The 26,690-nt window shown below is 52.8% G+C and overlaps 1 protein-coding gene across 2 annotated transcripts in view; it reads left to right on the forward strand.

Annotated features, from left to right (window-relative positions):
- Positions 1-25,336, forward strand: part of UBA6 (ubiquitin like modifier activating enzyme 6) — a 1,035,692-nt gene extending 1,010,356 nt beyond the window's left edge. For both annotated transcript variants that reach the window (XM_086961917.1, XM_086961916.1), the window contains exon 33: positions 24,648-25,336. In XM_086961917.1, coding sequence (XP_086818043.1) covers positions 24,648-24,783 — 136 coding nt within the window. In that variant the 3' untranslated portion in view covers positions 24,784-25,336. The remainder of the gene's footprint in view (positions 1-24,647) is intronic.
- Positions 25,337-26,690: the final 1,354 nt, after the last annotated feature.

Consider the following 26,690-nt stretch of genomic DNA (forward strand, 5'->3'; position numbering starts at 1 on the left):
CAATCTTTCCAGGTAGTTTCCCCCCTACAGTTTTCAATCACATGCTCTGCACCATGGCCTTCCCTAGGGCTCTTACATTGAGCCCTACCTTGTTCTATATTTATATTCAACGTTTGTCTCAGTTCGTAAAATCCTTGAGTCTTGCACTGGTGTCTTATGCATACGACACCCAGCCCGTTCTCTCTTTCTCTGACAATCACATGTCAGACCTGGACAATTTTCAAGGGGGGGATGCTTGCTGTCGCAGAGTGGATAGATGCTGTTCATAACTGAATAGAAGCAAAACAGAAATCCTATTGGAAAAAGATACCCACCCCAGATGATGACCTTCCTCCCTTGGGCTTCCCCTGGACCCAAGACCTCTGTCAAAAATCTAGGCGTCTGGGGGGACAGCACCTTAACCTTTGAAGCACTGGAATAATCTTGCTGGCATTTGTTTCGAGCTCTTGTAAGGCCTTAAACCTATTCTTGTTTTTTTTCGATCCTTGCACCCGACAAACCATCATTTAGGCAGCAGTCCTATCCCGCTTAGACTACTGTAACATTCTATACCCGGGAGCCAATACGCCAGTGATCAAAAGACTCTAGCTGGCTCAAAACACCGCAGCTAGTCTGTTGTTCGCTCTTCTGAAATGTTGCCCTGCTTCCGGCCTCCTTTGCAAACTACACTGGCTTGCTGTGGATAAGCGTGTGCACTTCAAGACCTTCTGTTCGCCCGTAAGATCTTACATTTCCAGGGGGCCCCCATTCGGTCTGGTCTTCTATCCCCGTATTGGTGCTCACATCCCCTGCGTTTGACTAATCTCAAACTGGCTATTGTTTACTGTGTCAAGAGAATAAGAGTGGAGGCTGCTCTTTACATGCGAAGGCCATAGCTCTCTGGAATGTGATTCCTTTTGCTATCAGGAACATCCAGAATCGTTTGCACTTCACGAAAACTTTGAAGACCTGGCTTTTCTCTTATTAGGATCCTCTCTTTAGCATTTTCTCTATCAAGTCATCTGCCGCAGTTTGTTTTGTTTCTTGATTAGTGCTGCGGAGCCCACGTTTCTGGGCAGCTACGCGCTTTATAAATGTTATAACATAAAACATAATAGTCTTCCCCTATCTTGATGATTGGCTGTGGTAGGCGGGCTCACACCAGGCAGTCATCTCCCTCCTCCAGACATCACTAGACGTCCTGCATTCGTTGGGGTTCACTATCATCGTGCCAAGTCACACTTGACTCCCTATCCGATGCTCCCTTTCATCGGTGCTGTTCTTGACAGTGCAGTCTGGGGCTTATCCTCCCAAACAATGAGTCCCGGATATTCAGGCTATGATACTGATGTTTCAACCTCTATCCTGAGTTTCGGTGAGACTGAATCTGAGACTGCTGAGCCTCATGGCCTCTTGTTCTGCTTGTGACACTTTCCTGCTGTCATATGTGGGTTCTGCAGTGGGACCTGAAGTGCCAGTGGTCATAGCATCATGGGAATCTCTCTGACATGGCCTAGATCTCGGAGGGCATTGCAGAAGATCTGCAGTGATGGTTAACTAACTGCGATTGGGTCAGCGTCAGAACCCTCTCTCTTCCTCAACCAGATCTGACAGTAGTGACAGATGCGTCACTCCTGGGGTGGGGCGACTATCTGGAAGAGGTGAAGATCAGAGGCTTCTGGTCTCCATGGCAAAATCCAGACTCCACATCAGTCTATTGGAGCTTGAAGTGATTCGGCTGGTATTAAAAGCCTTTCTACCCTCCATCGAGGGAAGGCTATTGCAGGTGTTAATGGACAACACCAGGGTAAAGGACCCTGTGTCAAGAGGCCCTGCACCTCTGGACATGGCTTGATCGTTGGGGCATATCCCTGGTGGTTCAACACCTGGCTGCCTCTATTAATGCCACAGCAGACTAACTCAGCGGGGGGGGAGAAGGGCAAAAAGCCTCCACGTCGTCGTCGAAAAGACCGGTCAGTCGAGAACTTTGGTTTGATCGGTTCACCACTGCCAAGAATGCACAATTTCAGCAGTTTTGCGGGCTGGAGTTTCAAAAGGCAGCTCTCGCTCATAGATGCTTTTCGTCTCGACCGGAGCTCAGGCCTCCTGTACGCCTTTCCGACCATACTACTTACACCTCCAAGTCTCTCTACTGAGGCACGTTCCTCCTTCGCAGATGTGTTGAGGAGAGTGGCCGCAGTTTTGGACTTTTAATTGCCTACGGTGGAGAAGTCCACCGACCCTCTGATTGATGTCCTTTATTGGGCAAGGATGTAGCTTTACGGCAAGAGCGGTCCACCACGAAGTTGGGGAACCAGGTTCGAGTTTCGGCAGGGACGCTCAACATCCTGTGATTCTGGGCAAATCACTTAATCGCCCGTGCCTAACAAAAATCAATGTGTCTATCTGTAACGAAAATGGTGCTCATGTAAAGCGCTCTGATACCTAAGATCTTTGGGGCAAGTTTGCGCTATATAAAACTCTTTAAAAAAAACAAACAATAAAAGTCTAGTGGGGGATGAGCCTGTTCTTCCATACAGTGAGCCCTGTTCGACATATTGTCGAGTCCATAGGCTCATTCCACCAGAGCAAAGGCAGTGACCAATGCATTAGCATGCAGTGTCCCGGTCCTGGACAACTGCCAGGCAGCAACCTGGGACTCTCGGCACACGTTCACAATGCACTACTGCCTGGACAGCCAGATCCATCGGGAAAGGCACTTTGCTCATTCGGTCCTGCAGGACCTTTTAGTGTGTAAATGTTTTACAGACCCACTTCTGGAGACTTATTGCTTGAGTGTCTATTCCAAGGCAAGGAATCTGCAGCTAGAAGTCTCAGTTGAACAAGTTACTTACCCTCTGTAATGCCTTACCTAGAATAAACTGTCTTGCTGCAGATTACTTACCGACTCACCCATCCTCCCCGCTTTGCAAACTGAGTTCTAGGAACAGGGCTGTTCCCCTTTCAGGGTCCTAATTTTACACATAAGTACTCAGTGTTCTTCGTGTTTTTGCGCTCTTGGATTGGAAAGTTGCAAAAAAGAAACGGACCTCAGCTTGCTGGTGTGGCACCTATATAGGCACCACACACTTCACTTCCAGCACGGACAACACCATGCAGAACTGAACCACACCCGTACCAGCGCGCAAGGGTACTGCTTACAAAACATATCTGATCCATTCTGACGCCTGGCGATAATTCTAAGGCAAGGAATCTGAGGCTTGATAGTCTCTAATAGATAAGGTGTTACTGAAGGTAAGTAACTTGTTCACATGTGCATTCCGACATTTAGAAGGTTTCTAGCTTATATATGACCATGGCTTACTTTATTACCTTACCATATAATAAACCACCCACTAAACAGTCTGTCATCTAAAATGGTAAATGACTTGCTTCTTACTGATGTATAATTGCTGATGACAAACAGGATGAAGTCTGTAGAAGAGAGATGAATTTGCTCAACACCATGTATTTCCAGTTCGACTCTGGTTCTAGGCGCTGCCATTATGGTCATTGTAGGATAAAGTCTTTAACATCCAGTAACCAGACAAAATTTTGTCTGGCATGTGGAGCTGAGGCTGCAGAAGGGACCGGCAGGGCTAGAAATGCAAGGAAAACAAAATCTCACCAGCATGGCCTCCTGTCCTCTACAGTACAGAGCAACGTGATGGTCACACCTGAGAGGCGCCACTTGTCTGCTTTGGCGGCAGGCGCAGATAGCAAATAAAAAAAACTGCAGTGGCCTTTTGAAGCACACTGCCATCCAGGTAATAATGATCTAGCTGCTGAATGCTCACCCTTACCAAGCTTCCCTTAGATAAACCACGTTAACCATCCAGAGTGGCTTCTCTTAGACAAATCACGTGGTCCATCCAGAGAGGCTCAGAGCCATGCCCATCTTTAGTATAGTAATAATCACATAGACATCCGCAATCACCCTTCCATTCCTGTGAATAAATGTAAAGCAACTATCAGAGGTTCTAGTAAGCAGCAAGCACTGCCAGAGCAATCCTTTGTTAAACTCAGACTCCTGGAGCGCGCATCGCACTCAGATGGTCCCAGGGACGCTATTATGCATGATTAATGCATGTTAGTGTGGTGATGTGGACACAGCACTAAAATGCATTAGTCTAACCCCGATGCATGGCCCTATGCAGGGCTGTCTGTCTGACACCCATCACAATTTTGTAGCAGCGTCCTGCACTTGCTGTAGGCAGTGCAAGAAATAAACACTCCGTGAAAATATTTCACTGATAACTGGATGATAGGTGCCCGTGGGATAGTGGCAAAAGTGTGTTCATGGCAGTATTTAAGATCATGATTTTTAGCTATAACTTCTGATGTTGCTCACCATCTTGTTCTAATTGTGCTACTGATGGACCGGGAGGGGTGTTAATCCCTTTACAGAATTTGGTGCTTCTTGCTGGACCTGTAACACGTTAAAGCATTGTAAATATCTGAAAGATACTATACCCCAGGCATTAGACTGGATCCGGAGAAATATTTTCTTAGCAGTACCCCTGCACGTCGGTACGTGGTGTTGTCGACGCCACGTCAGTCGTTGGCGTCGTGGTATGAAGTCGTGGTCCCTACTTAGAAGCTGCCCCTGCGCAGACGTAAGTTCTTTCTTTTTCCGCGCCAGCCAGCGCAGATCCAGAGAGAGCGTGCCCCTTTGTCACTTTTTCACGAAACCCTTTTTTTACTTTTGTCGACCTCTTTTTTGAGTCTTCAACTCCTGGTGGCACGAGGAATGTGCCATCATCGTACCGGCTTCAGACCCTGTGACTCCTGTCACAAGTTGATTTCGGTCACCGATCTGCACCTCTTGTGCCTTTGGTGCTAGGATTGCGACCAAAATCCGAAGTCGTGGGGGCCTGGCTTCAAGGGCGAAGATGGCGGACGCGGCTCTGTAGAGCTCCTGCCAGCCCGATCCTTATCCGCTGATTTATCCTTGCCCTACACCCTCTTCCCTCGTCTCTAATTGTGCAGGTGGTTGCTGGTGACCGGCGGAACACGGTGGTGTGGTCGTTGGAGCTTCGGACCTCCGCCGACGCGGCCGTTAGAGACAGTGCCCGCTGGGCCTTCTTGCCGCGTGGCGAGCCGGGACCTCAAGTTTTTGTTCCGCCCGGCGGATAACACTGGTCGCCGGCCGGGCGTCACACGTCTTGGCCCGCGTGGCTGGAGCGGAGTCACTGGAGCTCTGAGACGAGGGGCCCGTCGGCCACATCTTGCGGAGTGGGGTTTCAACGAATCGGCTACACGGATCCGACGCCCGTCCTGATCGGACTACCCTGACGGGCTCGAGGGGCCTACCGCACTGACTGTGGCGGATACACTGGAGGCGCCATTCCGGCGGTCCCGCCCTGGACCTCTGCCTGGTGATACCTGCGCTTTGATGGAGTGACTTTCCCTTGGCTCTGGCCTGTGTCTCGGTGGGCTGGGGGCGAGCTGATCCCGGGGGCTTGGCGTGGACGCCCCGGATCCTGCTTGTTGGCCGTTCTCACGGGGTGACCCCGTTGAGGGTGCATATCACCGGACCGCCTCTGCTGCAGCCATGACTAAAGGCGGGGGTGGCAATACCGCCGCCAAGAAGGGGCCCATAGACAAGTTCACCGGCTCCGGAGGTGGTGCCGGGGCGGCCGGAGGGAGCCAGCCTGCTGGGCCGGACAATGCAGCGCTGCTGACGGCCATCACACAATCTCGTGATTTGCTGGATGCGAAGATTGGCGCGGTGGGTGCCGATGTGATACTGCTGCGCCAGGACCTTCGTAATGCGGTCGCTCGCATCACTGAAACAGAAACCAGGGTCACAACGGTGGAGGGCGACGTCGGCGCCCTGAAGAAGAGGGTCGCCGACCTGTAGCAGACGCAGCGGGGCCTAGCGCTCCGTGTGGAGGACGCTGAAGGACGGGCGCGGCGGAACAACCTGCGTTTTGTCGGCTTTCCGGAGGACTGCGAGAAAGGGCCTATCCCGGTGGCTGGAGAGCTGGCTACCCCCGGACACCCTGTCACGTTGCTTCGTGGTGGAGCGCGCCCACCGCGCCTTGACACAAAAGCCGCCGGCTGGGGAGCGGCCTCGCCCGATCATTGCCCGGATCCTCAACTACCATGATCGAGACGTGATCCTCCGAGAGGCCCGGCTCAAGGACACTCTGCTATTTAATAACTGTAAAATTATGATCTATACCAGGCTGGTCCAGCAGCAACGACATTCCTTCCTGGCGGCCAAGGCCAAGCTGCGAGGCCTGAAGATTCAGTACTCGTTGCTCTACCCGGCCCGCCTCCGTGTGATCTTTAACTCAAAGACCCACTTTTTCGATTCCTCGGAGGCCGTCTTCGCCTGGACTGACGAGACAGTCAGGCTTCGACCACATGCTCAGCCGGGGCTGCACTCTGGTTCCTCACGCAGCTCTTCCCAGGAACGGGGCGACCAACCGAACAAAGGGAAGCGACGCCGCAAGTCTCGTTCGAGGCGGAGGTCCTTGTCCCGAGACCCCCTTTTGGGGGACACACAGTCGGAGACCGATCATTCTGGCAAGGGGCCTTGACTACTGTTCACCGGCTTTTTACTCCTTGCTTTTCTTCCTTGGCCGTCAACTGCGGCGGCCGCCTGCCGGTCGGCGGTACAGACATGACTTGGTGCAGTATTACCTAGCTCTTTGGCTTCTACTGGGGATTCATGTGGCCTGATGTTCTATGCCATGCACTGCTTTTGGATGTGATTTATGCTGGGGGGGGGGGGGGGGGGGGGGGGTTGGGGCATATTCCAAGGGCTGCCTCCTCCTGTTGGGACTGGGGGGTGGTATTGGGTGTGTGCCTGGTTGGTGGTAGTGGGGCGGTTGGGGATCCTTTGGCATGTCTGACTTTCGGCGCTACGTTTTGGGCCTGAAGTACCGTATGCCTCGACAGATACTTCATTGTTTCTTGAGGTATTGGGGTGGGGGAGGGGGGACCTGGGCTGTTGGGAGGCTAGTTGGGGGGGGTCTGTTCTTTGGGGGTTGTGGGTTTTGGGGTCCTGTTTTGTGGGGTGCACGTGATCTTTGTGATTTCTGCAACTATGGTGTTGGAGGCCTGGGCCGGGAGCCGGGGATTGTGGGGTTGGGCACATTGTGATGATGGTTGATGTCCCGCACTTGGCGTCATCTGGCGCCTCCATGCATGTTCTTAGCTGGAATGTTCGGGGACTCCTAGACAAGATTAAGCGGGGGGCGGTGCTTCGCTGGGCGAAGAGGGACCTGGCGGATGTGCTCCTTCTCCAAGAAACGCACATGCTGGGTACCAAGGCCTTGAGTCTGCAGCGCTTTGGCTTTCATCAGGTGTTTCATGCCGGGTTTACTAGGGGATCCAGGGGAGTGGCCATTCTGATTCATAGGCGGCTGGCGTACACTCACGAGCGTCAGTGGCTCGACCCTCAGGGTCGTTTTGTATTTGTTCAAGGGAAGATTGGTGCGGAACCTGTGGTGTTTGGTAGTGTGTATGCCCCCCCCCCCCCTGCAATGGGCCTTGGCCGAACAATTGTTTGCCCTATGGACTGAGCTCCCCCACTCCTTGGCTGTGATTGGTGGCGACTGGAACGATGTGGTGGACGTGGCTTTGGACAGGCAGAGGAGGCCAGGGGTGGCAATTGTGACCTCCCCTTCATGGTTGGGGGCTATGATTGATGGTCTTGGATGGGTGGATGTGTGGAGGCACCTGCATGCCGAGCGGCGAGAGTACATTATGTTTCGGCTGTTCATGGCTCCCTTTCGCGCCTAGATTGTGTGTTTGTGCCGGGGGCCTTCCTTGATAGGGTGAAGGGGGCGGCGATCCGGCCTCGCGGGCTATCTGATCATTCCCCCGTGGCAGTCCAGATTGATTTATGCAAGGCACGCCAACCTTTCAGATGGCGGATGTCCACGTGGCATCTGCAGCGCCCTGATTACTCCCAGCATCTCCGCGGCGCGATTGCTCGCTACTGGCAGGACAACCTTACCAGGGAGGTGGACGCAGTGACTGTCTGGGAGGCCATGAAGCCCACCCTGAGGGGTATTGATATTGCTTGGTGTGCCTCTGCTCGCCGGACTCGGCAGGAAAGTATTGTTGCTGCTGCGGTGCGGGTGGAGGAACTAGAGGCTCGACACAGGGAGGCGGCCGATGACGTCGCGCTGCGGCTGCTCCTACAGGCACAGCAGTCCTACTCCTCGGTCTTATTAGACGAGGCTCGCCAGGCGTGGCTGGCCACGCGTAGTAGAGTGTACCAGTGGGGCGACAAGTCTTGCACTATGCTCCACAGGCTTTGCCAACAGACTTTGCAGCCCCTCACTCTGCCGGGACTTGTTGACGACGCCGGGGTGACGATCATGGACCCGGCCACGCTTGCAATGAGCTTTGCGCGCTATTATGGGCGCCAATATGCCTCCCAGGAGACTCTCTCCCCTGCCGACATCGCGGGTTATCTCGCGACAGTCCCCCCACTCGCTGTGTCCGATGAAGTACGCGATGCCCTGGATCTTCCCCTGACGGCTGAGGAGCTGGGCGACGCGTTGGGTCAACTGAATGTGGGCAAGGCACCGGGGCCGAGCGGATTTCCCAGTGAATTCTATAAGAAATTTCATCTGCAGCTCGGGCCGCATTACATGCGGGTCCTGGAGCAGGCGCGAGAACATGGCCGCCTCCCACCGGATTGGCGCCATGCCGAAATAGTGGTTTTCCAGAAGCCGGGTAGGCCCCCTGATCGCCATGAATCTTATCGCCCCATATCCCTCATTAACTTCGAAGCCAAGCTCCTGGCCAAGGCGCTCGCGAACCGCCTGCTTCCACACATTTCAGCCCTCGTTCATCCGGATCAGGCAGGCTTTATGCCGCGCCGGGCGACAAGGCACAACATTCGGCGGGCGCAGGCTGCGATCAACGCAGTCGGGTCTTCGGAGGATCAGGCGGCGCTGCTGTTGGCTGATATCGACAGTGCCTTTGATTCGGTCAGCTGGACCTTTCTCTTTACTCTTTTACCGCTGCTGAACCTGGGCCCGGTCTTCATCTCTTATGTCAAGTTACTTTATACTGAGGTCACTGCCTCGGTGCGTGTCTCAGGGGCGACTTCGGCTCGGTTCCCGGTGACCAGGGGCACGCGTCAAGGGTGTCCGCTCTCCCCCTACCTTTTCGTGTTGGCCATGGAGCCGTTGGCCGCCAGGGTACGCCTTGATGCGCTTTATCGGGGCTTCGTGTGGAGTGCGGATCATTCGGACCGCATAGCCTTGTATGCCGATGACGTGCTATTTTTCATGACCGACCTGCAGCGTACGGGCCCCCGTGTCCTGGAACTGATGCAAGAGTTTGGTCGGGCGTCGGGGCTCTTCCTTAACACGCGCAAGTCGACCCTATGGGTGTTGGGGGGTGACGCGGTGACCTGTCCTTGGGCTACGTCCCTTCAGGTGGCTGTGGAGGGTGTGAAGTACCTGGGTGTTTTCCTCTCTGCCTCGCCCACGGTGGCGTGGGACCAGAACGTCCAGCCGGTGTGGGATCGGGTCCAAATGGACGTCAAGACATGGACGCGTATGCCTCTTAACATCTACGGCCGGTCGGCCATCTTTAAGATGGTGGCCCTGCCTCGTCTCCTATACCAACTACAGAATCATCCATTCAAGATTGACCCGCAGTGGTTCCGGAGTGTTGACTCTGTGCTGGGTCGTTTTCTGTGGGCTGGGGGTGCCTCCAGGGTGGCGCTATGCACATGCTTCCTCTCTACATACTGCGGCGGCTTGGCAACCGCGGATATCTTGTCCTATTATCAGGCCTCCCATCTTCTTGTGCTTAACGAGTGGTGGTATGGGGACCGTAGCGATCCGGCTTATGCTCTGGAGCACTCTCTGATGGGTGGCGCTTCCCTCCACACCTTGCTGTACTCGGCCAGGCCAAGGCGGCTGCTTCCGCAGGTTACCCAGGTGGTTTTCGCGGTCTGGCGGCGGGCCCTGCACCGTATGGGTTGGTGGGGTAGACTGACGGCCGAGACTCCATTATGGCGTAATGGCCTCCTACCGGCGCTGGCGTCCTTGTCTGGGTTCGACGGCTGGGACGCGATCGGGATCTCATCCCTCGGCCATGTTCTCTCTGGCACTACCCTTAAGTCCTTTCAGGACCTCAGTTCTGAATTTAGCATGCCCCGGTCCCAGTTCTTCCGCGACCTCCAATTTCGCCATGCCCTTACCCCTAGCCTAGTGGGCTTGGAGCAACTCCCTGACTTTAGCCCCATCGAGGCGAAACTTTTTATGGGAGACTTGGGCGACAAGAAGGTCTCTCAGATATACCGCTCCCTGGTCACGCACTGCTCCCCTTCCCTCTCGACATTGAAGGCCTCCTGGGAGAATGATATCGGTCCCCTGGATAAAGATGACTGGCGTGAGGCCCTTGAATCTCCTCGTGGTGCTGCCATAGCTGTCCGCCTCCGCTTTATCCAGTTCAAATACCTTCACCGGGCTTATCACACTAGGGACCGTCTATGGCGGGCGGGCCTTATAGCAGCTCCGGAATGCCTGAGGTGCGGTACTGAAAGAGGGACGCTTTTCCATACTGTGTGGTCCTGTGAGAGACTGGCTCGGTTCTGGGCAGGGGTCTAGGACTGCTTATCGGAGGTGTTGGGGTGGGACCTGCCTCGTACCCCTAGGCTGGGCCTTCTTCATGTTTTGGAAAATGTTGGGGGTAACATCTACAAACGTCATCTGTTGTTGTTGGGGCTTGTGGTGGCGAAGAGGGATCTGGCACAGGCCTGGAAGAGCGAGCGTGCCCCTCCACTCGGTGCCTGGAAGGCGGGCCTGGACTTCCTCATGGGTCTGGAGCAGCCTGTTTTCGAAGCCCGGGGGTGTCCCCGCAAACATTACAAAATTTGGAAACGGTGGGCGGACTACAGGGGCCTGACCCTCGACCCCCCCATGGACATTGATGATGCACTGCCTCCAGATGTGTTTTCCGTACCCTAGGCTGCTGGCCAGCACCACCTTGTGTTTGCCATCTCATGTTGCTGAACTGTGATCACGTGCACTGGGTTAGGGTGGGATAAGGGGTGGGTAGCTGAGGGAGGGGTTGGGGTTTTTTTTTGGGGTTGGGTGGGTTGGGGTAGTTAGGGATATATCGTTCTATAACACTGGGCTCAATGCTATGTCAATGCTGTGTCTTTTCATATCTGTCGTTGACAGTCTCCTCCTGATTGTGGAGGGCTGTACTAAACCTTGCTTGAACTCGTAATAAAAATGGTTTTGAAAAAAAAAATCCGAAGTCGTGTTCCGACTGTCAGACCATGAACCCGAAGTCTTTGCGGGAGCAGCCCTGAAAGCTTTTGGAGGCCTGGCAGTCCGCTCTACGCAGCTCGAGGTCCCCGTCGAGAAGAAGGTCACGAGACCGGCCGCAGATTCATCACCATTCCTTTTCGAAGTCTTCGCACTTCTCCGGTAAATCGAAGCACAAAAATAAGGCAAATAAGCATTGTCACTCTTCGCCTTCTTCCTGTCCGTCGGCTGACACGGGACCCAGAGAGTCGTCGTTCTCCGGCACCTTCCTCTGATCCCACTGGGAGGGCTCCACGCTTACCTCCCTTTCCCGGAACCAGAGTGTCCCCTGCCCAGCTTCGTCAATTTTACGAAGCGCTGCACAGCATTTTTGGGCAGCCCGACTCCGCAGGCCCACCTTCGGGCCCCACGGACTCAGCAGGGGACCCCAGGCCTTCGATGCCGGCGGCTCCGGCCTCGGATTGCAGGTTCCCAAATGATTCAGGCCTGGATCCAATCGGTGCCTGTCGACCTCACTGTACCTTCCCGTGCGCTGATTCCAGTGGCAACACCACTAATGCCGACGTCGACCCCAGCCTCACCCCCGACGTGGACACAGTGCCGGACCGACCTCGATACTGGCGCCGGAGGGTACTTTTTTACTGCTGTTCATCCCTGATGTTCCCTACCGCCCTAAGTGGGAGCCAGAGGAGGGTGAAGAGGACTGGGAGTGGTCTATTGACCCTTTAGCAGACCAACTTGAGGAGCCAGACCGATGAGAGGAGTTGGGTTATGCCAGTGGTCTGGATACCCAGACCTTTGTATGCATACCGTGACTAAGGAGGAGGAAGCCGCCTACTCTGTGTTGTTGCTTAGGGCAGCTGAGGCCTTGGGCCTCGAGCTTCCTACGGTGGCTGTCAGGACTAACCCCCTGACTGAGGTGCTTCAGCCGGCAGAAGCCTCTTTGGATCCCCTGCTACCTTTTAATGACGCCCTCACTGACATCCTTCTGGGCACTTGGTCCAAGCACAGCACAGGGGCTCCTGTGGACAGGATGATTGCCCGACGCCACCGCCCGGCCCCAGGGGCCCCACTTTTCTTCTCCAACACCCTACCCCTGAGATCTTGATGGACCATCTTGGGAAAAAGTTGTTTTCTTCTGCCAGCTTAGGACTGCGGTCGGTGAACACAGCATGTCTCTTGGGCCGTTATACACACACGGTGTGGGATACGGTTGCGCAAGTACTGCCACAGTGCCCGGAGGAGGCCCAGGCCGTGCTCACCCGCGCTTTTGCTGAGGGTCGAGATGCAGCAAAGTTCACTATCGAGTAAGGGCTGGATACCGCCGACTCGCTGGGTAGAACGGTTTTCATGTTGGTAGCCCTGAGGTGCTACACCTGGCTGAGAATGTCTGGCTTCTCATGGGTATGCCCAATCTAATGTTTTGGACATGCCCTTTGATGGCCATTGCCTGTTTGGTGACAATGCAACATGCTCGAGCATTTCAAGTACTCTAGGGCTACAGCCAGATCCTTGGGCCTCGCGACAACGTCTCGCCCCATGCAGTCAGCCTTACACTGCTTTCATGGCTACAGAAGGGGTGCCCCACCACGTTCCACCCAGAGCCACGGGGCTGCGCCAGCTACCCAGCCTCTGCATGTTCGGGGACCTGGGACCCAGCATCTTGGGTCTCGGGGCCAGCAGGCAGGACAGTCCATCAAAACTCTCCCTGCAGCAGCCTCCGAGCCATCCTAGTCCAACCTTCCAGGGCCACCAGTTGCCAGTGGGCAGCAGGATCTGCCATCACCTACCCCACTGGCACAACATCACGTGGGACACGTGGGTTTTGCAGATAGTCCGAAGGGGCTACTCCCTTCCCTTCGAGACTACTCCATGCCACTAAAACTCCTTCGTATGTTGGAGGATCATTTGGCTCTTCTCCGCCAGGGGGTTACGACTCTCCTGTCCAAGGGAGCTATTGAACTCGTCCCTGTGCCAGTGTCTTCTGGCCAAGGGAGCTATCAAACTCGTCCCTGTGCCTGCAGTAGGTTGTGGTTGCTACTCCCACTACTTCTTGGTACCCAAGAAGGACAAAGGCATGTGTCCTAGCTTGGACCTCAGGGACGTCAACCGCTTCCTACGGAAGTAGAAGTTAACCTTGGGTCAGGTCTTGTCTGCCCTCGACCCTGGAGTGTGGATGGTAGCGTTGGACTTGCCGGACACTTACTTTCACATCCCCGTCTTGCCTACCCACCAGCGTCACCTATGGTTCATGGTACGCCACAAGCATTTTCAGTTTACCATCCTCCCTTTTGGACTTACCAGCACCACAAAAGTGATGGCGGTGGTCGCAGCTCATCTGTGCATATCTGGGGTTCCAGTCGTCCCCTATCTTGACGACTGGCTGTTGAAGGTGGGCTCACCCCAGGCTGTCATCTCCCACCTCCAGACTACAACGGACATCCTGCATTCGCTGAGGCTCACAATCAACGTGCCAAAGTCGCACCTGAATCCTTCCCAGAAGCTCCTTTTCATCTGAGCAGTTTTGGAGTCAGCACAGTTTCGGGTCTATCCTCCCGAGCAGCAAGTCCAGGATATTCAAGCTATGGTACCGATGTTTCAGCCTCTGCTGCTGGGCCTCATGTCCTCCTGCATCCTGCTGGTAGATCATATCTGAAAGAAACAGGTTAGTGTTAGATTCCTTACCTTAGATTATCCCCAGGCGTCAGACTGGTTCCGGAAAGTTTTCGTCAGCAGTACCCTTGCGTGTCGGTAGGCGTCGTCTGCAGCTCCGCGTCCGTCGTCCGCATCATGATCGCCAGAATGACGTTGTCGGAGTACTTAGACCCCATCCTCGCGCGCTGATGTCAGCTCTTCTTTTTTCCGCGCCAGCTAGCGCAGATCCGGGAAGAGCAGTACTCTTAGTCAACTAACTTTTTGATCTGTTTTGGATCTCTTTTTTCAAATTGACTTTGACTCCAGGTGCCGTAGGGATGCCTGGCTTCAAGCCGTGCGACGCCTGTCACCGTCTGATGTCGGTGACCGACCCCCACCACAGGTGTCTCTACTGCCTCGGGGCCGACCACGACTACAAATCGTGCCCCGACTGCCGGGCCTTGACCTCGAAATGTAGGCGGGAGCAGTCCCGTAAGCTACTCAAGATCCGGCAGTCGGCTCCGCGCCGCTCAAGGTCCCGGACGAGGAGGAAGTCGAGGGACCGGTCCAGAGCCGTAGCCGTCGCTCGTCGAGTCATCACCACCACTCGTCGTGCTCCAAGTCCTAAGTCGAGGCATTCGAAAAAGAAGTCAAAAGGCGACATTGCTCTTCTGACTCCGCTCGCGCGACGCGGCTGAGGGTTCGGGCAACACCGCCCGCGCGGCTCCGCCGGAGCCGCTCCCAGGCCCATACCCTCCGGTCCCTGGCCTGCAAGCGACGCCGCAGGAGATACGTGATTTCCTCATGGCCATGAGGACTCACTTCCCTCCATCGAGGTCTGTCGGCGAACCTTCGGGCCCCGCAGACCTGACTGGGGGCCCAAGCGGGCCGGCGGCTTCTGCCCCGGCTCCGTTGGGGGCTTCGGCCCTGGCGCCGTTGTCGACTTCGGTCCCGACGCCACAGGTCCCCATGGGATCCAGGCCTGGATCCCGGTCGACGCCAGTTGACCTCACGACTCCTCCGCTGGCGCCGACCCCGATGGTGTTGCTCCCGGCGCCATCCTATCACGACGTCGGCCTGAGTTTCAGCCCCGGTCCGACGTCGGAATGGCGCCGATCGGCACCGTCTCCGGCGTCGATGGGTGAGGCCTTCACCTACGACCCGGCTCCGTCATTTCTGCCTGTTTACCAGGACACGGATGAGGGGGAGGACTGGGAGAGGTCTGAGGACCCTCTGGCCCAGCAGTGCCAGTTGGGCCAGGACTGGGCAGACGAGCTAGGGGAGGCCAGTGGTTTGGATACTTTGCCTGACACTGGATTCATCTCTTCTCCATCCGTGGCTACGGAGGAGGATGCTACCTATGGTGCGGTGTTGTGCAGGGCAGCCAAGGCCTTGGCTCTTGAGCTCCCTACTGTGGCCATGAGGACTAACCTCCTCACTGAAGTGCTTCAGCCGCCAGTAAGCTCCTCGGAGCCTCTACTGCTGTTGAATGAGGCCCTCATGGACATTCTGATGGGCACCTGGCCCAAGTCCTCCACAGTGCCCCTGTGGATAGGAACGTGGCCCGACGGCACCACCCGGTTCCGTGCGACCCTAGCTTTCAGTCCATGCACCCCACCCCGAGAGCCAGGTGATCCAGGCCTCTACTTCGCGGAACGCATTCCTGACCGCTCCCCCGGATCTGGAATCCAAAAGGTTTGATCAGTTTGGAAAGAAACTGTTCTCCTCATTAAGTGTGGGGTTGCGGTCTATCAACACCTCTTGCCTTTTGGGCTGTTATACCCACTCTTTGTGGGAGACCGTTGGGGACGTGCTGCCCCAGTGTCCGGAGGAGGCCCGGGCGAGGCTCGTCCAAGCCCTTGCAGAGGGGCGGGATGCAGCACGTTCTTCCATCAGGTGTGGGCTGGATACCACGGACTCGCTGGAAAGGGCGATTTCCACGATGTTGGTGGTTCGCCACCAAGCCTGGCTGAGGTACGCCAATTTCTCTGGGATGTCCAGGCCATGCTCATGGACATGCCCTTCGATGGCCATCGCCTCTTTGTCGACAAAGCAGATAGTGCGCTTGAGTATTTCAAGGACTCCAGAGCTACGGCCATGTCCTTGGGCTTTTCGGGCCAGCGCCAGCAGACATCTGCTTTTCGCCCCTTTCTTGGCCAAGGAAGGGGCGTCCCCACATGTCATGCCAGCCACAGGCCGCAGAACCAGCCTCAACGCGGACGTGGTAACCACCGTGGCGGTGCCGGGGGACAACGGCAAGGTCAGTCCACTCCCGCAGCATCTGCCTCAAAGCCTTCCTAGTCCGACCTTTCAGGCCCATTCAACGCCAGTGGGGGCAGGGTCCGCCATCACCTCCTCCACTGGCGTACCATCACGTCGGACAGGTGATGCTGCAAATCGTCTGAAGGGGCTACTCCCTCTCCTTCGAGGTGACCCCTCCAGCCATGCACCGCAAAACCACCGTATATCGGGGATCACTTGCAACTTCTGCAGGAGGAAGTTACGGCCCTCTTGGCCAAGGGCCAGAAGTGGGGCTTGGTTGCTATGCCCACTACTTTCTGGTACCTAAGAAGGGCAAAGGAGGCCTACTCCCTATCTTGGACCTCCGGAGTGTCAACGGCTTCCTCCGGAAGGAAAAGTTCAAGATGCTGACTTTGGCTCAGGTCCTGGCTGCTCTAGACCCTGGAGACTGGATGGTGGCGTTGGACTTGCAGGACGCATATTTCCACATCCCCGTCCTGCCGGCCCACCAGCGCTACCTGCGGCTCCAGGTAGGCCACGAGCACTTTCAGTTTACTGTGCTCCCCTTCGGCCTCACCAGTGCCCCTCGGGTGCTCACGAAAGTGATGACGGTGGTCGCAGCTCATCTGCGCAGATCAGGAGTTTGTCTTCCCCTATCTCGATGACTTGTTGTTGAAGGCGGGCTTGCCCCAAACAGTCGTCTCCCACCATCAGACTACGACAAACCTTCTGGGGTTCTCCATCAACATGCCGAAGTCGCACCTGTGCCCCTCTCAGAAGTTCCTTTTCACTGGAGCGGTTCTGGACCCGGCGCAGTTTCGGGTTTATCCTCCCGAACAGCGGGTTCGGGATATTCAGGCTCTAATTCCGATCTTTCAGCCTTTATTCGGTCAGGTTGACGCTGTGGCTCCTGGAGCTGATGGCCTACTTATTTATTTATTTATTTATTTATGTATGTTCTTCTATAGCGCAGGAATCGACCCCGAGAGGTAACTCCGCGCTTATGATCTTCCAAGATGCCAGATCAGTATCATAGTCATAGAGAGCCCTAGATCTTATACAACCGGAAATAGATGAGTCTTCAAGGATTTCTTAAAGGCATGTAGATCAGTAATTTGTCTTAAAGTAAGGGGCAAAGTGTTCCATAGAGTGGTGCCCTTGTAGGACATAGCACGACCCCCTTGTCTTGCCTTCTTAATCCGAGGGATCTGCAGCAATAATAAGTTGCTAGAGCGCAATGAGCGGGTCGGGATGTATGGCTGAAATAATTCAGCCAGATATTTAGGGCCACATCCATAAAGACATCTGTGAATTACAGAACACACTTTAAACTCAATTCGCTGGCAGATAGGCAGCCAGTGGAGTTTATGCAAAAGAGGGCGTGAAGGGGACCTAAGAGGAGCGTCCAGGATTAATCTGGCCGCAGTATTCTGGACTACCTGCAGACGGCTCAGTTGCTCCTCGTTGGCTGATAGGAGTAGTCCGTTGCAGTAGTCCAATCTACTGACGACCAATGTATGAACCAGTGTTTTCCTGTAGCAGTCATCCAGGAACGGGAACACACGCCTCAGGAGTCCAATGGTCCTGAAACAGGTTCCCGCCACCAGACTCACATGTTCCTTTAGTAATAACGCCTGGTCAAGTCGCACCCCCAGATTTTTTACTATCTGCTTAGGACAGGGAGCAGCTCCTAAATCCATAGGCCACCACTCAGGCGACCATAGGAGGGGGGCTTCTCCAAAAAGCACGACCTCCGTCTTGCCCACATTGCATTGTAGGCAATTGGAGGTCATCCAATCAGATACTGCTCTCATACCGGTGGCAAATGCATGCTTAATTGCCGGTGTTAGGGAATGGAAGGGGAACAAAAGCTGAGTATCGTCAGCATACGATACTGGGGTGAACCCATATTCTCTCCCAATGTCCGCCAAGGGGGCCACATACACATTAAAAAGTGTAAGGCTTAGGAATGAGCCCTGTGGTACCCACTTAGTGAGCTCCCTAAAGATCGATTGATGGGAGCCCAACTTGACGGTTTGTGATCGACCCGAGAGAAAGCTTTTTAGCCAGGGCAGAGCCGAACCGCCTATTCCCACCTTCTGCAGACGACCGAGAAGGATGTCATGTGAAACCGGATCGAAGGCGGCGGATAAATCCAACAGCACCAAGATCATGGAGCCTCCTCTATCCTGTGCCATCCTGATGGTATTTGTCATGGAGAGGAGGGCCGACTCGGTGCTGTGGTTAGGTCTGAACCCAGATTGAGAATGGTCCAGACCACCCGCTGCCTCGATAAACTTAGATAGATAGGTATTCACATGTTTCTCGGTCATCTTGCTGATATGAGGAAGTAGGGAGATAGGACGGAGATTGGAAAGGTCTGACCATGGCAGGGTTGCGTCCTACTGCATCCAACTGGTGCATCACACCAGGTGGCGAATGCGGGCTCTGCAGTGGGACCTGAAGTTTCAGTGGGCACAGCATCAGGGCAACCTGTCCAACCACCTCCTGATCTCGGAGGGCACTGCGAGTCACTTGCAGTGGTGGCTTACGAACCGCAATTAGGTCAGTGGCAGATCCCTTTCCCTACCCCAACCGGAGCACGTAGTAGTGACGGATGCTTCCCTCCTGGGATGGGGGGCCACATGGGAGAGGCGGAGATCAGAGGCCTCTGGTCTCCGGTGGAGTCCCGGCTCCATATCAACCTTCTGGAGCTGTGGGCGATCCAACTTGCACTGAAGGCATTCCTTCCCTCTGTCCGGGGAAGTGTAGTGCAGGTGTTCACGGACAAACCCACTGCCATGTGGTACTGCAACAAACAAGGCGGGGTGGGGTCGTGGACCCTTTGTCAGGAGGCTCTGCGCCTTTGGACATGGCTGAAACACCAGGGCGTCACCCTAGTGGTTCAACACCTAGCAGGTTCCCTGAACGCCAGGGCGGACAAACTCAGCTGCTGATGCATGATGGATCACGAATGGCGTCTAAACTCGGACGTGGCGCTAGGTCTCTTTCAGCAGTGGGGAGAGCCATGGTTAGATCTATTCGCCACCAAAGAGAACGCGCAATGTCATCAGTGCTGCGTGTTGAAATTTCCAAGGCGGCACTCGCTGGGAGACGCTTTTCGTCGCGAGTGGAGCTGCGGTCTGTTGTACGCCTTTCCGCCTATACCACTTCTGCCCAGAGTGCTGAAGAAGATCAGACACGACCAGGCCCAAGTCATCCTTGTGGCTCCGAACTGAGCACGAAGATACTGGTATCCGGAGCTACCCAGCATGTCAGTCGATCCCCCGATTCGTCTGCCTCTTCAGGAGGACCTTCTGTCGCAGCAGCAGGGGACGGTCCTCCACCCGAACTTGTCCAGTCTCTACCTACATGCGTGGAGATTGAGCTGCGACAGTTGAGGCCATTTGACTTGCCTCCTGAAGTCTGTGATGTGATTCTGGCAGCCAGGCATCCCTCCACAAAATCGGTATACACCTGCAGGTGGAACAAATTTGTGGCACGGTGCACAGCAAAGGCTGTGGATCCACTTTTTGCCCGCCTTTCAGTGGTTATCCTCTTCCTTCCTTCTCTTGCCCCGCAGGGCTCTGCTCTGGGCACTATCAAGGGCTATCTCTTGTCCATTTTTGCCTTCTTGAGGCTTCCTGATCAGCCTTCTCTTTTCAAATCCCCTGTTGTAAATAGATTCTTGAAAGGCATCACCCACCTGTTCCCTCCTGTTCCCTTTGTGATGCCTCAGTGGGACTTGAACCTTGTTCTAACTTATCTGATGTGCGCTCCATTCGAGCCACTGCACAACTGTCTTCTTCTGACTCTTAAAACTGCTTTTCTGGTGGCCATCACCTCTGCCAGGAGAATGAGTGAGCTCCAGGCTCTGTCTTCTAAGTCTCCTTTCCTCTCTGTCCATTCGGACAAAGTTGTTTTGAGAATTCGTTCTTCTTTCCTGCCCAAGGTGGTTACAGCCTTTCATATCAGGCACTCCATCACCTTACCCACCTTCTTTCCGCCTCCGCATCCATCGAAAGAGGAAGAGACACTCCACCGTCTGGACCCAAAACGTGCACTCTCCTTTTCTCTAGACCGCACACGCCAGTTCCGGGTGGATGACTAGCTCTTTGTTGGTTACCTGGGCGCTAAGAAGGGACGAGCGGTGCACAAACGGACCATCTCTCGGTGGGTCGTTTTGTGCATCAAGGTCAGTTACTCCTTGGCGAAAAAGGAGCCTTCTGTTGGGCTGCTGGCCCAATCCACTTGGGGCACGGCGGCTACTACTGCCCTGGGTCGGGGAGTCCCCTTGCAGGACAACTGTCAGGCAGCTACGTGGGCCTCGCTGCACACATTTGCTATGCACTACTGCCTGGACAGCAAAGTCCGAAGAGATGGCTTTTTCGGCCGTTCCGTTCTCCAGGACTTTCTTGTGTGATCTTGGTTTGCAGACCCACCACCAGGGTTGGTATTGCTGGGGTATCTATTCTAAGGTAAGGAATCTAACACTAACCTGTTTCTTTCAGATGCACAAGTTACTTACCTTCGGTAACAATATATCTGTAGACAACAGTTTTTAGTGTTACATTCCTAACTGCCCCACCCATCCTCCCCGTTCTGCGAACCGATTTCTAGGGTTAAAGTATCTCCCTTTGAGGGCCCTAGTTTCATAGCACCAGTGTCAGTTTCTTGCATGGCTCTGCGTTCCTGGCACGGAAAGCTATGTACAGAACTGACGTCAGCGCCGAGGGGGGCGTCTATGTACTCCGATGTCATTCCGGCGATCACGACGCCGACGACGGACGCAGAGCCACAGACGACGCCTACCGACGCGCAAGGGTACTGCCGACGAAAACTTTCCTGATCCAGTCTGACGCCTGGGGATATTCGAAGGTAAGGAATCTAACACTAACTACTGTTTCTTACAGTTATGTTGTTACCGAAGGTAAGTAACTTGTGCGCTAGGTGGCGTATGCGGTCTCTGCAGTGGGACCTGAAGTTCCAGTGGGCACAGTATCAGGGGAATCTGTCCGATTGAGTTCAGGTCTCGGAGGGCACTGCACGACAATTGCAGTGGTGGCTAACGAACCAGGATTGGGTCAACAGTAGATCCCTCTCCCTTCTCCAACCAGAGTTCACAGTCTTGACGGATGCGTCACTTTTTGGGTGAGGCGGCCACATGGGAGAGGTGGAGATCAGCGTCCTCTGGTCTCTGGCGGAGTCTGGGCTCCACATCAACCTTCTGGAGCTGCGAGCGAACCGGCTTACATTTAAAGCCTTTCTTCCCTCTGTCCGGGCAAGAGTGGTGTAGGTGTTCACAGACAGCACCACCTCCTTGTGGTACTGCAACAAACAGGGCGGGGTGGGGTGAGGACGCTATGTCAAGAGACTCTCCTTTTCTCGAAATGGCTGGAACATCAGGGCATATCTCTGGTGGTTCAACACCTGGCAGGTTCACTCAATGCCAGGGCGGACAAACTCAGCCGCAGGTGCATGATGGATCACTAATGGCGTCTTCACTCGGAGGTGGTGCAAGGTCTCTTTCAGCAGTGGGGAGAGCCTTGGTTAGATCTATTCGCCACCGAAGAGAATGTGCAATGTCAGCAGTTCTGCACGTTGGAATTTCAAAGGCGGCACTCGCTAGGCGACGCTATTAGTCACAAGTGGAGTTGTGGTCTTCTATACGCCTTTCCACCTATACAACTTCTGCCCAGAGTACTGAAGAAGATCAAGCACGACCATACCCAAGTCATTGTTTTGGCTCCGGATTGGGCACGAAGAGTCTGGTATCCCGAGCTGTTACGCATGGCCATCGATCCTCCGATCCTACTGCTTCTTCGGGAGGATCTTCTGTTGCAGCAGCGGGGGACGTTCCTCCACCCGAACCTGTCAAGCCTCCACCTCCTTGCGTGGAGTTTGAGCGGTGAGAGTTGACTGACTTCGACCTTCCTCCCGAAGTCTATGATGTTCTCTTGGCAGCCAGGCGTCCCTTGACTAAGATGGAACAAATTAGTGGCATGGTCCACAGCAAAGGCTGTGGATACCCTTTCTGCCGCTCTTTCTGAGGTTCTCTTGTTCCTCCTGTCTTTGGCCCAGCAGGGCTCTGCTCTGAGCACTCTGAAGGGCTACCTCTCAACCATTCCAGCCTTTCTTAGGCTTCCTGATCTGCCTTCTCTTTTAAAGTCTCCTGTTGTAAATCGCTTCCATATGGGCATTACTCATCTTGTTCCTCCTGTTCCCTTCCCTTCGTAATGCCTCAGTGGGACTTGAACTTGGTTCTTACTTACCTTATATGCACTCCTTTTGAGCCGCTTCATAACTGTCATCAAAGACTTCTTACTTTAAAGACCGCCTTTCTGGTTGCCATCACTTCTGCTCGCAGGTTGAGTGAGCTCCAGGCTCTTTCTTCGAAACCTCCTTTTCTGGCGGTTCATTCGGACAAGGTCGTCCTAAGAACCATGCCTTCAATTCTTCCTAAAGGGGTTATTTATTTCCACATTGGTCAAACCATCACTTTGCCCACCTTCTTTCCGCCTCCCCAATCTTCTAAGGAGGAAGTGAGGCTCCACCGTCTGGATCCAAAACATGCACTTTCGTTTTATTTGGATCCCACCAAAAATTCCAGGTGTATGATCATCTCTTTGTCAGCTACGTGGACGCCAAAAAAGGTCAGGCCGTACACAAACGAACCATCTCTAGGTGGGTTGTTTTGTGCATCAAAGCTTGCTATTCCTTGGCAAAGAAGGAGCCTCCAGTGGGGCTGCGCGCCCATTCCACCAGGGCGACGGCAGCTACTACTGCTTTGGGACGTGGTGTTCCTCTCAATGACATCTGTTAGTCAGCTACATGGGCTTCTCTGCACACATGTACAAAGCACTACTGCCTGGACAGCCAAGTCCGGAAGGATGGCTTCTTTGGCCGTTCTGTTCTCCAGGATTTTCTGGTGTGAACTTGGTTCGCAGACCCTCCTCCGGGGTTGGTATTGCTGGGGTATCTATTCTAAGGCAAGGAATCTATAACTAATTGTCTCTTTCAGATGAACAAGTAACTTACCTACGGTAACGATATAGCTGTGAGACATAGATTAGTTATAGATTTCTTACCGCCTCACCCATCGTCCCCGTTCTGCGAACTGACTTCTAAGGTTAAGGACTTCCTTTCAGGGCCCTAGTTTTGTGCACCAATGGTCAGTGTCTTGCATGGCTCTGCGCTTCTGGCATGGAATGTTGTGTATAAGAACGGACGTCAGCACGCGAGTGCGGCGTCTAAGTAGCTGCCGCAACGTCATCCCGGCAAGCATGACGCCAACGTCGAACACGAAGCCGACCGATGCCACCTTCGACGCGCAGAGGTACTGCTGACGAAAAAAATCTCTGGATCCTGTCTGACGCCTGGGGGTAATTCTAAGGGAAGAAATCTATAACTAATCTATGTCTCTTATAGATATATGGTTACCAAAGGTAAGTAACGTGTTCTTTTGTCCTACAAAAGTTGATAAATGTAGTTATAATCGATGTATCTGTAAATCAAAGTGCAAAGCTCAATTAAAGTAGAATCAATCAAAGAACTCACTGAAGTTCTGGTCAGCAAAATACAAAGAATTAAATGGGAGAGTAATCAGGCATGATTCCCCACCAGAGGTCAGTAAGGAGAGACCTCTGTCACATCCTAGCAGAACTCACTTTTCTGAACAAAGGATTTCATACATTTCCGACGGTTCTTCCTGGTTGCCGTAAATTCAACCAATCAGAATTAAGCACAGTGAAGCAGCTGAAAAGATAAACATTAAGAATATCTCTCATAATTTTCCAACATATAGCTTCTCACAAACACTACCTATACTGGACCAAATATTGTTGCATTGTATGTGATTCAGCTAAAACTGCAAGGTGTAATCCTGAATAGGAACAGTTTTAGTAAGGTCGTTGTCTTTCCTCTGAAAAGAATATTCAAGATTATTCTACTGAGGAATGAAAAATACGAGTTTGTCTGTCCACGTGGTGCAGATCTCTTGGAAACAAACAACACAAACCAGATGAAGTATGAGGCCTAAAAGTTCTCTGCTAGACAGATTTCTGGTTTCATCAGTAGAGTGTATTTAATGTCAGAAAAAAATGCGTTATCGCTGCCAATCCCTCCCCAAGGGGGCAGCAGTTCGTACAATTTAGCAAAAGGAGAGCATGAGCTTGGTTAGTGTTGGGTGGTAATAGAAAAAACATAACTCTGGTTTCTGGAGCAAATGCTAAATCAGTTGATTTTCAGTTATAAAGAACTCTAAGTTGGACGCCAAGAGTAAGCAGATTAGCATATATGTAACTGTTTCCACGTGGGTCATATTTGATTAAATCCATAAATACTTTCCTAATTAAATTGTAGGCCACATTTCAGGATACTTAATTCCGTAAAGTTGCAAATTGGAGAAATGCTGCACAGCTGTTTGATGTCACTTATTTTCATGAGTCTAACGTTTTGTCTTTCCTTCATTGTTAATCGATGGGTATACATGTTATGATTTTCATAGTCATTCCTATTCTCCCTGTTACTTTACAGGATGCACAAGCTTGTGAAACCTTCTGCAAACAGGAAATATATTGATCTGACTGTATCGTTTGCTCCTGAAACCGATGGCGATGAAGATTTAGCCGGGCCTCCTGTGAGATACTACTTTAGCCAAGAGAACAGTTAATGAAACTTGAACAGTTTTTCACTTAAGGGCCAATTGTTCTGCAAGAATTTTGCTAGCTCCATTTGTTCAAATGTATGGTACTGATTTCCAAATAGTGATGCCTTAAATTAAAACAAGAGGTTGCTAATAATAAATTGCACTAATGAGCAGTATGACAGAATCTGAACGCGTAGCATCACTCGGTCCATCGGCATCTCTCATTTTTATTAGCCATTAGTAAGTAACACAGAGTAGCACCTGCAGATAGAAAATGGCGGAGAGCAAAACCAGAGTTTGCTGCAGATGGCACCTGTATCATTTCCGCGGATACATTTCAACCATGAGTGGTCATGGAAAATTGATCAAAATTGCAGAACAGGAACATATTTAATACACGGGTAGTCACAACGCATTTTATTGTTTCGTTTATTTAACTCACTCCTAAGAACAGATTCTGAAGGGTTATTTAAGCCAAATGTGCCAGTGTTCCTTACTTCTTCTTCTTTTTTTTTTCTTTTTTTTTTTTAATAAAAGCACTGATTATACAAGAATAAAGAGCAGCTATTTTAAATAAGTTTGTGTTTTGAGACTTTTGAATGAATGAAAATGTTGACCACATTTAGGAATTGCCCTTTTCCCAAAGAAGAAGTCGGATGGATTCCATGCTTGTGTAAGTCCAGTCTTAAGAAGCAGTGGCAAAGCCAATACGTCTCACCTTTGTGGTAGGGAAAGAAATAAAAATCCTGCGACATGGCTGGCTGCACCATTTAGTAGTCTTGCGAAATTCACAGAATCACACTTACAAAAAGACAGTCTCTTTTTTTAAAAAACATGTACCAATCTGAGTTGGATTAGTAAATAAAAAGTAAAAAAGCAGCGGAAAAGCATTTTTTTTAAATGTGAAGCTGGGGTGGGCAGCAACATAGAGAGGGGCATAAGTAGCATGAGGGGGCGGAAGCAATACAGAGAGCGATTGGAGAAACACACGAGACAAGTCAGTCAATTTACTTTATTCGATGTCTACAGTATAAGATCATAAAAGTACAGTAAAAAGCATCTATACAGGATACAAGTGACAGAGAGCAACGTGGAGTGCCAGGGAAGAGAGGCACACGGTCGAGAGAGAGCTACGTAGAGCTCGGGGGGGGGGGGGGGGGGGAAATGATGCAGACAAGAAAACAGCGCATAACATGGTTGGTAGTGGGGTAGATTTACACAGGCTAGAGGAAGCAATACGGAGTGCGGTGGCAGGGGGAAGAGAAGTACACAGGGGCTGTAGCTTAGTATGAAGTGGAAGTACTCAAATAATGAGGCAATGCTTCAGGGGAGGCACAAACATGAGGAGAACCAAAAACCTGCACATGCTAACCAATAATAAGAAGCATTTGCAATGCAATAGGTCCCGCATTAGGAAAGTGTGAGCTATTGGTATTGTAAATTACAACATTTTTTAATGTGTTGGCTTTGAAAATATATAAATTAATAGCATTGTTATTCACAAAGACAATAGCTTACACTTTCCTAATGCGAGTCCTATTGGCTATGGCAATGCTTGTTGGTAGCAAGCAAGGACAGTGCTGTAGTGGTGCTGAGTGATGATGTGGTTGGGCTGAGTGATGTGGTGGTGTATTAGAGTGATTTGGTGGTGTCCCAGAGTGATGTGGTGTTATCCCCGAGTGATGTGGTGGTGTCCTCGAGTGTGGTGTCCCCGAGTGATGTGGTGGTGTCCCCGAGTGATGTGGTGGTGTCCCTGAGTGATGTGGTGGTGTTCCTGAGTGATGTGGTGGTGTTCCTGAGTGATGTGGTGGAGTCCCTGAGTGATGTGGTGGTGTCCCTGAGTGATGTGGTGGTGTCCCTGAGTGATGTGGTGGTGTCCTTAGTGATGTGGCGGTGTCCTTAGTGATGTGGTGGTGTCCCTGAGTGATGTG

The sequence above is a fragment of the Lissotriton vulgaris genome, chromosome 3_1 (assembly GCF_964263255.1).
Source record: "Lissotriton vulgaris chromosome 3_1, aLisVul1.2, whole genome shotgun sequence".
NCBI lineage: Eukaryota > Metazoa > Chordata > Amphibia > Caudata > Salamandridae > Lissotriton > Lissotriton vulgaris.